Raw genomic sequence first — 15,841 nt, 5'->3', positions numbered from 1 at the left:
AGAAACAATGGAAGCCCATGGTCAGGCAGTTTGGATGAAGGAGGGTGGGACCTTTTTTCAGCAGCATCAGCTATGCTCAGTTTAATGCAGTGAGAAACTGTACCCTGCGGTAGTGGCTTCAGTTTTGGGACAATTAAGACTGTCCTATTACTAATGAATCTTTGCTACCTCCAGCATTGCCTTGTTCCTGTCCTCATCACTGTTTAGACCCAGCAGAGACTCAGTATCTATGTATCTTGGCTGCTCTGTGGATGACTGGAAATTGAAAAAGGATTTTGGCGATCTGCTCTGTCAGATAATAGGAAACATGCCTATACCCCTAGTAATTGTCTATAGCCCTGTGTTCTTGGTAACAAGGAACATGCTTTAATACCCCTAGTATTTTTCCACTCTTTCCACTCTTCTTTTTTGTTATTTTCTTTTTTTTTTTCCTACTGGACCTATGCTTTTTCCCTCCTTTTACAGATAAAGCCTGGAGTGCTCACTAAAGTGTATGAGGGAAAGGTTGTGGGTACTGATGCAAGGGTGGACAAGAAGGATGTGCTGAGTTCTTGCTCAGAATGAGAAAGGATGGTACAGAACACTGTCCACAGTGTTTATTTGTGGAGAATATAAGAGGATCTTGCAAAATGTAATTTTCAGTAATTTTATAGCTTGGAAAAGATGCAAGGGTTTGTGCTTAACTAAACAGACTGTCAAGAGCCCCTAACCTGCATTTTTGCTGCACAGTGACCACAAAAAAGTCTAATTGTTCAGGTTAGACACTGGAAAAACAGGAGATCTTGGGACCTGAACTTCATGTGTCCTAATAATAAGTAAGAAACTTTAAAAAAAATGGCTTAGTTTTGAGCCGTAAAACAACATCTACTTGTAGAATAATATCTATCCAACAATATCTGTTGAAGTAATATTGGACATTCCTGTGATGGCCTGCCCTGTTTCCTCATCTGCTAGGTGACGCTTAGTAGGTGCAAAGTATGGTGCTGGTGTGGAGAGGAGTGGAAGCTGTTGTGGGAGACTTCCTTAAAAAGTCCAAGTGCATCTAGAAAGATGAGCCTGTTCAACTGTTTTGCACATGCTGCTGAAAGGTGGAAAAGGACCTTATGAAATTGAATATCAGTAGGGGGAGGGAACAGAAGACGGTATCCAAGAGGATGATGTCTCATGTACAGCCCAGCTTCTTGACAAATTAGCTCTTTTTCTGTTGAAGATGATTCATCTGTTTTCTGCTGTCCTTTTATTAGATGACTGAGAATTGCTTGCATCTCTCAGTTTTCAAGATTTTATTCTCAGTATGCCTCATATACAGGAAACCTTGGAGTATTCCTAGTAGGAATATCTTCCCGATTTTATCTAGGAATTAAACAAGGAAAATGGGCATCCACGCGTTGCTAGTTTCTTGACTTTTGTAGTGCTTTTTTATGTAAGCATTTCCTTTTACATTGGGATTTTTGTATAATGGTAGGGTACATGTACTATTTGTTTTAATAAATTAGTTTTTTAAGTAGTCATATACCCTTAAGACCACTGAAAATAAGGCTTTTGATCAAGAGTGCTTTGGATTTTTTTAAAAATCAGGATTCTTGCAGTCATACCAGCAAAGGCAGTTAAGCAATCTCTAAAAGTTATTTGGTTGTACTTGATAATATCAGAAGCAGGGAAGAGAAAAGCCAGGCTGGGTTGAGAGCAAGCAGGTATTAGATGCAGAAGGTGCAGCAGCCTGTGTGGTGACTCACACGGATCCAATATTTATTCACACTATGCTGCTGTAGGAGAGATGTGCCAGGTGCCTTGGGTGGCTCACAATGTACAGCCATGCAGTCTCCAGGGATAAAACTTCCTGTAACTGTCTTGGACTTGTGCAAACTCCTTGTACAAGACATTCCAGCATAATTGTGAAATGGTTTTTTAGTCTGTCATTCTGAATTATCAGTACCCATCTCTTCAATTCTAAATTAATAACAATACTGAAGAAGAGAACAGCCTCTGCTGGACTTCCCCCTGCACTGTGAAAGAAGCCTGATTTGCCCTTCATTGAAAAGCAGGGGTCTACTGGTAATTGTCAGATGTTGGAGTCCTCTTCTGATTGTTTTTCATTTACACTTGCTCCTTTTACATAGCTACAAATGTAATGATAAATGGAAAGCTGAGACTAAATCAAAAGCATGCACATGCACCTTCTAGAGCAACTTAAGTTGGGAGAATGGGTTCCTCAAACTTATAGTAGCAGGGGATTTCTTCAGATGCCAGGGATGTTCTTGTGTGTGCAAAAACTTTCCACTTCCCAAATCTTCTGCTACCTCTTGTTGCCCTTCCCTTGATGCTAGATACCATGGGATGTTTGGAGTGTCTGACCACTCCGAGACTGATGTAATGGAATGTATTTTTAACTAACTTTTTTTCTACCTTGCTACTCTTTCTAGAGCATTGCAAGTGAAATTGAGCCTGGTTAGCCTGTTCAGCTTCATGAACAGAATTAAAGGTGTATTTTTGAATAGTCTTGTATGACTGTTTTGTTTATTTTTTTAAATTAATATTATTGTATTTTATTGTTTAATACTGTAAGCTTTCCACTCTTCCTGAGAATTAGTCTGTGACCTCCCTGTAGGAGATGAGCAATTCAGAAACTAGGTAATATATACTCAAGACATTTCAGCCCGAATGGATTGGGTTGATTGCAAGGTGAAGGGTAATAATATTTCATACAGGAAAACATCAGTAGATTGGGAGTGTTGCAGTGTGTGAGTATGTTAATGTTTTCCAGGCTCTCTGCTACCTCTTGGTGACCTTGTTTTGATGCGTGAGGTCTGAAGTTGCATTTACCACAGTAATTGATTGCTTGCTAGTAGCCAGAGTGATTAATGTCAGATTCATCTGTATATGTTGGAGAAAGGGACACAGGGAAGTGACTTGTAATGGTGCTGTGTGTGATTGATGTGCTCTGTGGCATCCTTGGCAGTGCTTGTTCTTGCAGGTGCTGGCACCTTGCTTGCCCTTTGCTTCAGTCAGGCATCTGCTGCTGGATTAGCTTCCATGATCTCCAGTTAGTGTTTTGTGTTTCCAGTGCTGAGTTTACAGGATAAATAGTAGGCTGAAAGTGTTTGCTTCCCTTATTGAATGGCTATTCCAGACATTATAATACCATTCCAGTCTCTGTACACAAAATCCCACGTGCCTTCATGAAAGGTTATGGAGTTAATTGTTAGTACTAAGCCTGAAAATAAAGCAGAAATTCTGTTATCTGTAACATTCAATAAGAGACAATAGAATTAAGATTCTTAAACAGAATAGGACAAATAGCTGTCAAAGTTATTTTTACTATATTTTTATGCAAATTTCTTACTGTTAACAAGATAATTTGATTGGAATGATGGTGGATGTATCAGATAAACACCAAGAAGAAGGGAAGGGAATAAATGAAGTGCAAACTTCATCAAGATACAGTTCAACATAAATATCTTTAGCTGTTCAAAAATTAGAAGTTTAGCTAAAATAATGAGATTCCTAAAGATGTATAAAACCAGCCTTCTGATTTGGGGCTTTTAGAATGTACATTTTAAAACAATTTTCTTATAATGCATAGGATTATGAGTCATTCATCTATTCTATAAAAAGAGAGAGAACACAAGCAGAAGGAAATGGGACATGCATTTTAAAGACTGTTTCTGCCTTCCTTTTTGTTTATATGTCAGCTGGATTTTCGTGTAACAATGATTCTTGTAGCTGTGGGCTTAAAGCATATGCTAAATATTGCAAGAATTGCGATGAACTATGGCAGCTGAGTTTTGCATTTAGATTTTAAAATAGTATGCATATAAAAAAAGCTAAATAATTTCTGGATTTCATGTGGTATGTAGGGAATGGGGTAGTAGGACTAGCTGAATGTTTAGAGGGAACTCAGAATGCACTTCCTGTTGATAGTTACATGGGAGATGCTCTTCAGTTTCAGATTGGATTTGCTCATTGTGCTTTCAGTGCTAGACTGTTTCTTGTATTGTTTTGGCAGCATGTACTGACACTTGCTGGAGCGTGTCAGCAGTTTTGGCACAAGGCTGCTGAGGAAAAGACTTTGTGTAGCTGGATCATTTCAAAGCTTCAGTGTATAAGCACTCATTACACTTGATATGAAATGGGTTACGTGACTGGGGTACTGTTCCAGTTCTTGTGTTACTTGAGTGCATTGAGTGTACATACCTAATTTTGGTGTAAATATTCAGGGTTGTACTTTGTTTTTCTGTATTAACTGTAAAGTCAGCAATTTTGTAAGTGTCAGTGAACTTTTCAGAGAACGAAGAACTCTGCCAGGATTCAGACCAGCAAGTAGGGATTACATGTTTTTTTTGGTTTTTTTCCTTAAGAACTTTGTGCAAAAGCAAATGTTCTCCAATTAACCTTTAGTGTTTCAGCTTCTGAGAAAATGTACTTAATTGACTTTAACATTTTGTTGTTTTGGTATCAGCAGAGTAAATGCTTTGTCATGACTGTTGTAAAAATTTTGCTTTTAATCACATTGTGACTGTTTTATCTGGAAAAAAATATGCACTGAGAAAACATTACATCCCTCAAGCACTCTTTAAAATACTTGCTGCTATTTTAAACCAAAACCAGTTCTTTTAAGTTATTTGTGTGGTCACTTGTGTAGTTTACGAATCCAGTTCTATTGTAAAGATTTCAAGAATAACATAAAAGTATTTTTCATTAATTTGTCTTAAGGGGTAGGAGTCAGTTACGTGATTTTTGCAGAAAGAATAAGAAAGACAAGGAAAACATCCATTATATCCTCTATAATTTAACAGCACATAAACCTCAGGGTTTTTTTTTTTTAAACTCATAGCTTCTGTGAGGAAAATTGCTTGAATGATTTTGCATAAACTGTTTCCTGTAGTTAGGATCAAGGGTTTTGGGGATAATGCTGTATATATTGTGGATTTGCTCATTTTTAAAGGAATTTGATTCTTGTTTCCTGTTTATGATTTTTTAAATGGCATTCTGTGTTCAGTGATAAATTATTACTCAAAATTTATGTGGCAGCCCAGTAGTGGAGATAATCTGGTATCTCATTATAATTTTGTAGAGTAAGCACATTTTAATAAAAAAACCTAAGGTTTAATTATTTTTAGCTTGAAAAGTAAACCCTGTGTGCATTCTCATTAACATGTAAAAAATATTATTCCAGCTGCGTTGGGGTAGAGGAGCACCATGCTGTTGACATTGATCTATACCATTGTCCCAACTGTGCAATTCTCCATGGACCTTCTCTAAGTAAGTATGGCTTATTCAAATTTCATCTTACACGTTCACATTGTTTTCTTCCCATATACAACTGCAAAGGACTGTTCAGAAGAATATTCAAGATGAGTCTGATTATTTAGAAGGCACTGGTTCTACATGACTAACTCTGAGCTGATTAAAAACCTGCAAAACAAACAAACCATCTTGAAGCGTTCCCTGATGTGGAGATGCAGATAGAATAAAATATAAGGCACGGCGATAGATTGGAGAAATCAAAGTGCACAAAAAGTAGAAAACAATCTGGACTTGGTGAAAGTGAGAGAATGAAAATTAGGGAATCATCATTTTTTTAAAAAAAAGGAAAATAGAAAAGATGGTTTCAAGGTTCCTATATTTTAACTACCCAAGTTCTAATAATACCTAGGAAGGTAACTGAAAAAAATGTACAAGTTAGGTGTCTTTCCTTTTTTGATGGTTGTACGTTATATGCCACAATAGTCAAACACAACTTTTCAACAGTGACAGCAGAATATGAACATCGTGTGAATGGTGTTTGTGCTTTTTTTGTTGTTTGGTTTTGATTTTGTTGTTTCCCCGCATTTATGTCCTTAAAAGTTACACAGGTCCAAATCTCAGGTTTCTGATTTATAAACAAGGTTCTGCCAGGGTCAAAATGAGTTGCCAGAAGAGTCTGTAACAGAGTAACAAGAGACATCTCTTGGGTTCTACTTTCAGTAGATAAATTTGCTGTAGAGATCTGCAGTGGAAAAATGGAACAGATTTTATTTCGGTAACTACTGAAAGGATGCTAGGGAAGTTTATCCAACTCCCTTAGTTTTTCTTCCATCTCCCCTTCTCAAATGGAAACAGGTTATAAAAAATATTTTTTAAAAAAAATCACTTTTCCAACCATGAATTAAATTTCTACATTCAGACCTGAAAAGTATTTATAAGCAATGTGTCTTCCCCTTCCAAGAACTGAGCCATGGTCATTTGTGTTTTCTAATGCAGGTTTGTTTGTGGGTTTTGTTGTTTGTTGTGGTTTTGTCTGGCTTTTTTTTTTTTTTTTTTCTCATTTGGTTTTTGTTTCTTTGGGGGTTTTTTGGTTTTTTGGTTTTGTTTGGTTCTTCCCCTTGAAGACATCAGATAAAGTTTTATAGTTAATGCTGACTTAAGCAATATTTTCAAATCTGAATTTACTTTACATTTAGAAATAAGTTTATAACTACCCTCAGTGATAGTCTTGTGGAGTATGAACAAAGTGATTAAGCATCAATAGCTGATTTAATTAATACATTTTGCATGATATGTAGCTTCTGTAATATATGAGTTCATGGTCTGTCAGCTAAAAGGTAAGGTAAATGCTGGTTTATGTGCTTGTAGTTTTTAGTACTCCAATGGTCATTTTCAGTTCAAAATCTGCATGTTTGTGTTAGAAATCAGAATATAAACAACAGCCATTTTTGTCCTTAACTTCTCTTTTTTTTTTTTTTTCCTGTGGAATAGAGCAACTAGGAAGAGGAGTAGACAAGAGATAATATCAGACTTTTCAAAATAATAAACTAGTAAATTTGAAACTTCTTTTCTTTATTAGTGAGAACTAGTCTGCTTCACCCTGATGCCTGTAAATAACCTTTCTTGTAATGTAAGTGCTGTCTCACCTGCAGCAATTAGACAGTGAGATAAGAGGGATTTTTGTTTTGGAAGTCTTTTCAAAAAGACAAGAATCTGTGGTAAAAATTATACTTGTTATTTCATATTGCCTCAAGTGTGTAGATCATCTAGATTTAGTAGAAGCTTCAGACATGTCAGTTACCAACCCAGACAGAGGTGATATAATTAAATATGTCCTCACATTGAATTTCATTAATTGTTCTCAGCTGTCAGAATCAAATGTATGGTAGTTTGTGGTTTGGGCCCTACTTCCTTCAGTTTTTAAAGAGACTGATAATGTCTCATGGCTTCAGGTAATGCAGAAATGTTCCAGAGTACTTCAGTCATATGAAATTATGTATGTATGTAAAAAAAAAAACATTTTAATTTACAGCTTCATATTCTAAAATCCCATTGCCAAAGAGTTTTAAGAGACAAAAATTCAGCTGTTGAAGAGAGCAAGTATATCAGTGGTTTCAAAAGAATATGTAATCAAATGAGGTAGTGCAAAAACATTATTTAAAATATACAAGAAAAATATACTTTACAGTACAAATAGGTGGTTACTTTCAGTATCCTACAAAATTAATTGTGTAAAAATTCCAGTAATGAAAAGTAAGCTACTGTGTAGTTAGATGGAAAGATGAAATTAACAAATTAATTACTCCATGTATTTAAGAAAAAAATCCTCTTCATGATTTGAAAGAACAATTTTACTACACCTTTAGCAAGCAGCCATGTGTATAAAATGCTAAATAATGAATCCTAAAATCATAAGTAATTTAAAAAGAGAAAATTTAAAAAATAGTAATTATACAGTGGAGTGGGTTTTTTTTTTTAGATTATTTGATTTAGAGTATTCATATTCATTTTGTGAGTTTCAAAGTTTTCTCAGTGATTCTCAAGTCTAAAAATGCTCTATTTGCATGAAAGCTGTGAGTCAGGTGTGTCACCAGCTTGTAGTGTCCAGAACTTTGAAAAAGCGTAATGTTCAGTAAATGCTAATAAGACTGTAGTTCTCAGGACATCACTTTCTTTATCTGGTTTTGCCTTCTCAATTCTGTAACTACCCTCCAACCGGTATCTTTCTGTATGTGGTATTAATGCCTGTGCTTGGTCTGAACTGAGAATGAGATGTTGGACCAGGCCTTAGTAGGGTGTTCTGTGATTTACTGTCTGCTCCTTAAAATCTTGCAGTCTTCCTGTGCCAACATTTCTTTTGCCTTTTTGGCCACTGAGAATCTCCAGTACCTCTTCCAGGGGCCTTGTTGTACATATGTACACCTCTTGATGGTCTCCATTTGAAGTCTAGCAGATGGTGATCTCTGTGGGAAGCAGTCCAGTAGTGGGAGAAAGCAGGGAGGAGTGTTTGCCTAAGTAAAGTTATTGGCCCATTGTTTTGAGTGTAGGGGGTGATGTAATTAAAAACAAGGAAAAAGAATCTTTCCACTTAAATTTCATGAAAACTTCCAGCACACTCTTCTTTTTCTAACCCTCCCTGCAACTGTCTTGTGTAGTTCTTAGTGTTGTCACAGCAGGTTTTACCTCAATTTTTATAAACACCAAGGGTGAACACCGGTTCCTTCCTTAATTTGAGCATTAGGATCCATTCAATTAAAATTGTTTTATTTTGCAGGTATTTCTGTAATGTCTTAAGGGGTTAAAAAACTCTAGAATGAAGGGATAGGTAAGCAGAGAAAGTTTTCATTACTGTTTCCTCTTCTTCAGTGTTCCCTTAAGAAAGGATGATGTACATTGCCAAGTACAAGCAAAAGAATGATTTTATTTTCTGATTTGTAAGTGTTGGAAAGACAGACTTTAAAAAGTATGTCTGTGCTATAAAATCTCTTAAGCAGCTGTATCGTCTTACAATTTTAACGAGCTGTTGTAACAGCAGTGAATTTATGGGAAACTACTCTGTTGAAAATTAGTATTAGCCACTAATTTCTTGCATTATTATTTATGACTGAGAAAATAGCTTTGAAAACTTAATAAACCTGTCTTCATTATTTATGAAGTTTTACAGTATTTGGATAGTTGGCTCATTAAGCAGCACTGGTTTCCCGGTTAGCAAAGATGTATAAATGTCAGTTTATTCTCTTAAAAGTCATCTAAAGGGTCCATGTTGTCATGTCTGTGGGAAACAGCACACCAATAGGAATTATTGCCTCTTATGTATAATGACTATAAATGTCCATTATTCCTGTATAACCAGCAGTTTTATCTGGAGAAACAGCAAGTTTAGTTTTCTTTTTTAGAAATTATTTTCCCCTTCCTGATACATCCTCAGCTTCCTATTACAGTGAGCTGTGTTTTCAGTACTGCTAGTGCTTTTTTACATTTTGGGTGCATCATGACTTAGGTGAATTTAAGAATGAGCTCTTCCATGAAGTTAAAATTTGTATTAATGCAGTGGTTTTGCTGGATGTTGTATTTCAGGCTGTTTGTCAGATAACTGTAAAACACTATTTGTGTTGACAAATAACATTAGCTTTTTCCTCTTCTGAATTTCCTGAGCATATGCCACTAAGTTTCTGTTTAATATTAGTGGTTAAATTATAGATCTGGTGTCAGTAAATCTTCTTGGGGCGGTGTTCAAGTAGCAGCTGTCTAGCTGTGGAGAAAAGTTTGGCTTTTTTAGGAAAAACTGAAATGCAGCCTTAAAATTACAGGACCCTTGGTGTGTTTCTTAGTACAGTAAGTGGTAAAGGTAGGAAGTTCAGCATTCTTGGAGTTTGTTTCCCAAATGGTGAGATGGTGGTCCCTTTTGCAGAGGCACCTCTTGATGATTTAATAGGGCTTCTCAGCCTGTTGAGAGTTTGACGATGAGAAATTGAGGTTTATTTGTATAGGGGGGAAGTGCTCCAAGGGGCAGTTTACTAACAAACAGATGATACAACCAAGGGCTTCCATTCAAGGCTGTAGGCTTTTGCTCTTTATAAATGGAGATGAAAAATGAGTGGTTCAGGAAGCTGAATCAATGAAATATCCATTATGAAATGATTTGTTATGAAATGATGAAAATTTGAAGACAGGCAGTTGAGTTAACCACAATATCATAAGTCACTTTATCCTCTCCTTCTCTCAAGGTCAAAAAACTCAAATGGGGAGGCTACATACAGCTTACTATGTTTTCTAGAACAACTTTCCAATATGTAAAGGGGGCTTGTAAGAAATAAGATGACTTTTTACTGAGGTCTTTAGTGATAGGACAGTGGGTTTCCAATATGTAAAGGGGGCTTGTAAGAAATAAGATGACTTTTTACTGAGGTCTTTAGTGATAGGACAGTGGGTGATGGCATTAAGCTGAAAGGGAGTAGATGTAGATATCTCACAGTAAAGAAGATATTCTTTACTGTGAGATTGGTGAAACACTAGATCAAGTTGCCCAGAGAAGTGGTGGATGTCTCATCTTGGAAGTGTTCAAAGCCACGTTGGATGGAGCCTTGAGCAATCTGGGATAGTGGAAGGTGTCCCTGTTCATGCTAGAATGTTGTAACTAGATAATCTTTAATGTCCCTTCCACCCCAAACCATTCTGTGATTCTGTGAAAGTACATACACTTTTTTTACACAGACTTTTTTTTCATTTGGGTATCTGTCATTTGTCATAGGGAGATCATCACAAGTTTTTAGGAGAATGTCTAGTGTTTCAATTTCCTTGTCCCATAAAGTATAAGGAGCAGTTAAAAATGTAATTTTACTACTATTGAACTATCAGTTCCAGATTCCCAAAAATGTAATAGAACTTTAATTTGTCATTTGTTTTTTTATTAATATGCTGTAGCAGTGCATTAAAGCTCCAAACTGTTAAGAAGTTGTATGTTTTGGAGGGCAGTGCTTTTGTTACATGTATTGTTAAGGTCACACCTGTCCAAAGCAGTTTGCACACAAAACTGTTACTGTAACATAAGCAGCAGAAGTGGTAGCGAATAGCAGTAATGTTATCAGACTGGATATGGGCGTGCTTATGGGAAGTAATAGTACAGTGGGTTTAAGTCTTGTAACCTTGAAAGAATATGTAAAATGACGTCTCTGGCTATTCAAGAGGTGTGATTCTTTTGTTTATTGAAAAAAAAAGTCTGAAAGTCTGAGCTTTAAGAAGTGAAAGTTCAATGTTAGTTTTGTAGCTGTCTTTTGGATTTGTACAGCTTTCAGGCTGCACCTGTTTACTTGTGTTGGACTTGTGTATCATGTGCACTGAGATTCTCACATAGAAGGAGCTATAAAAGTACAGAGAGTTATTGTATCTTGCAGATGTCATTTGCTGGAAATAGGTAGAATGTCACCTGATTACTGCGATTAACAAACCTTATTTTTTTAATGTGATTGAGGCATGTCTGTCTCACTGATGGGATGACTGCTAATCTGAGCCATCTGATTTAACTAATTCCATGTTTAATGCTTCTGAAACTTGTAGTGAAGAAGAGGAGAAACTGGCACAGGCATGACTACACAGAGCCAGATGATGGCTCCAAACCAGTGCAGGCTGGAACACGGACCTTTGTTAAACAGCTGCGGGCTCGCTCTTTCCCAAGGTACAGAATCTTCCTTACATATTCTGGTGGGAAAACACAGTGAAATGTCATCTGAGCATGTCTTAGAGGAAGTTACTAACATTTTTCTGCTTCACATTGTGAAGGTTGAGGATGACTTCCTCCTTCTTCAGAATTCTTCCCAGTGTATCCCTGTTTCAGATGGATACATATGCTTTTTCATGCAGTAGCTTCCCCTGTTCAAGTTTTGCACTGGGCTGGGTTGTCTGTTGGGACTGCTGCAGGGTGGTCTGAGAGGTTTTGAGTTTTGGGGTGGGGCTTTTGTTTGTTTGTTTTTGGTTTTGTTTCTTGGGTGTTTGTGCTCTTAGTGTCAGAATATTGCCTGTCTATTCCTTTGGTTCAGGAGTAGTTCTCAGTTTCATAGAAGATTCACTGGAACTGGTAGAGTCTACCTATTTTTTGCATGCTTTAGAAGAAAGTGGAGAAACATGATTATACTTTAATCCTGAGTTTGGTTGGCTATCTCACTGAAACATAATGACTTACAATTCTTTAGAGCAGCTGGTGGTTGTTGTTAGCAAAATGTGCTTTAATGCCTCTCTGAGAATTCCTTTTCCCTATCCTTTTAAGTTACTCTCTTCAGTCATACAGAAGAACTATGAGTTTCCAGATGATGCATTACAGTAAAAATTTCTTTGCTTGTTGAGGTTATTTCCTTGGTCTTTTAGTTAAATGCTTAATAAAACAATACTGTGTGTTTCTTTTTGATTCAGATGTAGCCATTCCCATCTGTCCTTTCTCAAACAGACTTTTTTTTTATTTCAGTAGTGCTTGGAGAATGCTTTTCTGCTAATACTCCATCCTTTCTTTCCACCAGTGCTGATGAAGTAATTTTGAAAATGCATGGAAGCCAGTTAACACAAAGATATCTGGAGAAACATGGGTTTGATGTTCCCATTATGGTTCCTAAATTAGATGGTCTGGGACTCAGACTTCCTCCACCAACTTTCTCAGTTTTAGATGTGGAACGCTATGTGGGTAAGAGTCACTCTGGAGTATTTATTAAAATGATCCTGTCTGTAAATTAAAATAAATACTTGCTAATACTAAATGATTATAAGAGCTTCCAGATCTAAATACTTATTTGAAATTCAAGACTAGGAGAGAGTAAAATCAACACTATGGTTTGGAATGTTTTTTTTCTTCTCCTTTTTTTTCATTTTTTTGGTGTGTGTGTCTGTCTCTTTGGTAGATGTGTGATAGGACTACAGCCTTATGTCTCAATTTTCAAACCTTTTAATTTCAGTGCAAGCTATATGTGGAATGCTGAAGCTTTTTTCTGCTACATGTAAGCCAAGGATAATGGGAATTGAATGAATCACTCTTAGGATTAATAAATTTAATCATTGGTTAGGCTATGAAAAAACCTAATGTTTTAGACTCAGTATATTGGCCTTCCTGAAATTTTTCTACCTTGGCATCCTTTGCCAGGGGAGGCTTCCCAAGAACCACTTCTTTCTTATCAGATCTCTTACCAGTCTGTAATTGTGCCAGCCTGATGTAAGTGTGCAGTACAGACAGAGACTGAGCCAAGTGCAGCAGGACATTCCTGTAACGCGTGGTACAGCTGAGAGTCTGAGTGTGTTCCCATGATCACCTGATGTAATGATGTGTGCTGAAAGTAGGTTTTCTGTCCATCAATATTTTACAAAGGCATCAGAATATGCAGTGTTGTCACCATTGTGATGATAAATAGTAATGTGTGTTCTGCCTTAAAGAGTAATTATTATTATGGTGATATTTCTGAATCTTTTTTTCTGGATTACTGCCTGTTTGGATTCAGATAGAAACTTGACTGTCTTATCTACATCTACCAAGTTTTACAGTTCAGGGAAAAAATTGGAATGCCACAGATTTACCTTCCTATTACTGAAATAAAAAATAAGAAAACTGAATAAGTAATATTTCAGCTGGAATTTATCAAGATGATACAAACATACAGTTTTAAAGTGAATATGTTCATAATGTCCATCTAGGCATGTTTCCAGCGTTCCAAAATTAAGTGTCAAATTTGGCCATTGTGTAACTAAAAGGACATAAACCAATTGCTTGGTTATAGTCGTGGTGTTAGTCCTTTCTCTTGGCTTGTCTACTTCTCTAAATGTATCACTTCAGAACACATGGTGTGTAACCCTCTATTGTCATCAGAAATTAAACACAGCCATGATAATTATTCAGTGAAAGTACTGTGTGCTTGCAAGTTGTGCATGTATGTAAGGGAGGTGGGAGTTCGGTGATGCTTGATAGGAAAAGTGAGAAAGAGATCTGCCTTGATAACTTTCTCCATGCTACTCTTTGCAATTGCAGCCACAAACCCATTTTTTTTTAAACAGATGCAGCCATTCTATACTACTCTTTCTTTTTGGTTAACCACAGGAAAGAGGATTTATTTTTAGAGTGTTTTCAGTTCTGTCCTTGGCTGATTATAGTAATTAAAGTTAAACCTAATAAAAAGTTGGTTTATACTGATCTGTCTCTCTTTCAAGAGAATAATGGTAGTAGTAGAGTTTTTCTGCAGAAATGTTTTGATAAAGACTGGAAAAAAGCTAATTTTCTCTTAAATTCCTGAAATGTCTTTTATCTGTGATAGCCTTACGAAAGTCATCCTGTTTTTCACAGGTGGTGACAAAGTGATAGATGTCATAGATGTAGCAAGACAAGCAGACAGTAAAATGAAGCTCCATAATTACATTAAATACTTCACAAATCCTGACCGACCCAAAGTATTGAATGTGATCAGCCTGGAATTCTCAGACACAAAGTGAGTATTGACTTCAATTCCTTGAATGTAGGAAGTGGTTTTCACTAAGCTGAACAATATGTGTAGGAATATAATGCCTGTAGTGGGGAAGACAGGAGGAGGTGTATTTTATGTAGACAGCCACTGTCATGTAATGTGGGTATAAAACATATTTATTAGTTCATAAGTAATGTCTTTGTAGGAAGCTGTCACTTAAAAAGAGGTGTGCTTACTCCTGCTTATATTAACAGTTCCTTTTTTTTGTTTGTTTTTTAAAAGGATGTCTGAATTAGTGGAAGTACCAGACATTGCCAGAAAGCTTTCGTGGGTGGAAAATTATTGGCCAGATGATTCTGTCTTCCCTAAGCCTTTTGTTCAGAAGTATTGCTTAATGGGTGTCCAGGACAGCTATACAGATTTTCATATTGATTTTGGAGGAACATCAGTTTGGTACCACGTTCTCTGGGTATGAATGCTGCTTGATTTACAGAATCACAGAATATGCTCTGTTGGAAGGAACCCATGAGGATCATCGAGTCCAACTCCTGGCCTTGCTCAGGGCATCCCAAGAGCCACACCATGTGCCTGAGAGCATTGTCCAAACACTTCTTGAGCTCTGTCAGGCTTGGTGCTGTGTCCACTTTGCTGGGCAGCCTGTTCCAGTGCCCAGCCACCCCTTGGATGTCTATGACTATGTGAAACAAAAGTTATCCAGTGTGCAGCCTTCTGTTGTGACATTATCACCTGCATTAAATCTTGGGCTTGCAATGCTAAGGGAGGAGGTTGAAAGTGAATTATTGATCTCTGGTGTTGCATTTTAATGCTTTTATTTTAGCATGCTGTTGGTGACTTGTAGACTGTAATTGGTTGACTGATCACTTCAGTAGACTTGTGGGTGATACAGTGAGGTTTTAGCAGGAAAAAATAATTGGATGAAAATCATTGGTTACTCAACTTTTTATTCTCACAAATTTGACCATGTGTACATCATAGAAGAGGCAAAGTGGTTTCATCCATTCATTTTCTCTTTTGGTAGGTGTGTGCATATCCATGAATTTATAAAAACTGGATTTTTTTTTTTTTGTATGAAAAGCTCTGGTTGGTTTGTTTGCTTCTTTTAAATCACAAGACACCACCTGTTTAAAATGCTGTATCTAAGCTCTTGGTGGATTTCATTTGTGATACACTGCCTGAACATGCCATAGTGGGAAGATGGAATACTTTACATTTAGGTCAATCTATTAGGTCAATCACTTCATTAGGAGTGACTAAGAGGTTGTAGTGTACCTCTTGGAAAACATTAATTTATTTGTTTGGTATATTTGTTTAATAGGGTGAGAAGATATTCTATTTGATCAAGCCCACTGATGAAAATTTGGCTCTCTATGAGTCCTGGAGTTCATCTGTCACCCAGAGTGAAGTATATTTTGGGGACAAGGTTGACAAGTGTTACAAGTGTGTTGTGAAGCAAGGACACACTTTATTCGTTCCAACAGGTAAGATTTTACTCTTGGTATTAGGACTTAGCAAGTTTAATCACCAGGAATTATGAATATTGTAAAATAATTGCATAATCAACATTTGGTATCCTCTAAAATTATTGATAAGAGAGAATAATAAAAAATTAGAAATTTAGATTTTTCAAAACAAGTAATTAGCTT

General features: G+C 36.5%; 1 protein-coding gene across 2 annotated transcripts in view; it reads left to right on the top strand.

Annotated features, from left to right (window-relative positions):
• Positions 1-15,841, top strand: part of KDM7A (lysine demethylase 7A) — a 62,253-nt gene that overhangs the window by 20,827 nt on the left and 25,585 nt on the right. For both annotated transcript variants that reach the window (XM_038153379.1, XM_038153378.1), the window contains exons 2-7: positions 5,177-5,262; positions 11,305-11,422; positions 12,258-12,418; positions 14,060-14,201; positions 14,460-14,646; positions 15,514-15,676. In XM_038153379.1, coding sequence (XP_038009307.1) covers positions 5,177-5,262; positions 11,305-11,422; positions 12,258-12,418; positions 14,060-14,201; positions 14,460-14,646; positions 15,514-15,676 — 857 coding nt within the window. The remainder of the gene's footprint in view (positions 1-5,176; positions 5,263-11,304; positions 11,423-12,257; positions 12,419-14,059; positions 14,202-14,459; positions 14,647-15,513; positions 15,677-15,841) is intronic.

Source organism: Motacilla alba, chromosome 1A (assembly GCF_015832195.1).
Source record: "Motacilla alba alba isolate MOTALB_02 chromosome 1A, Motacilla_alba_V1.0_pri, whole genome shotgun sequence".
NCBI classification, from domain to species: Eukaryota; Metazoa; Chordata; class Aves; order Passeriformes; family Motacillidae; genus Motacilla; species Motacilla alba.
Note: the sequence above shows the minus strand (reverse complement) of the source record. Positions and strands in the feature narration are given on the sequence as shown.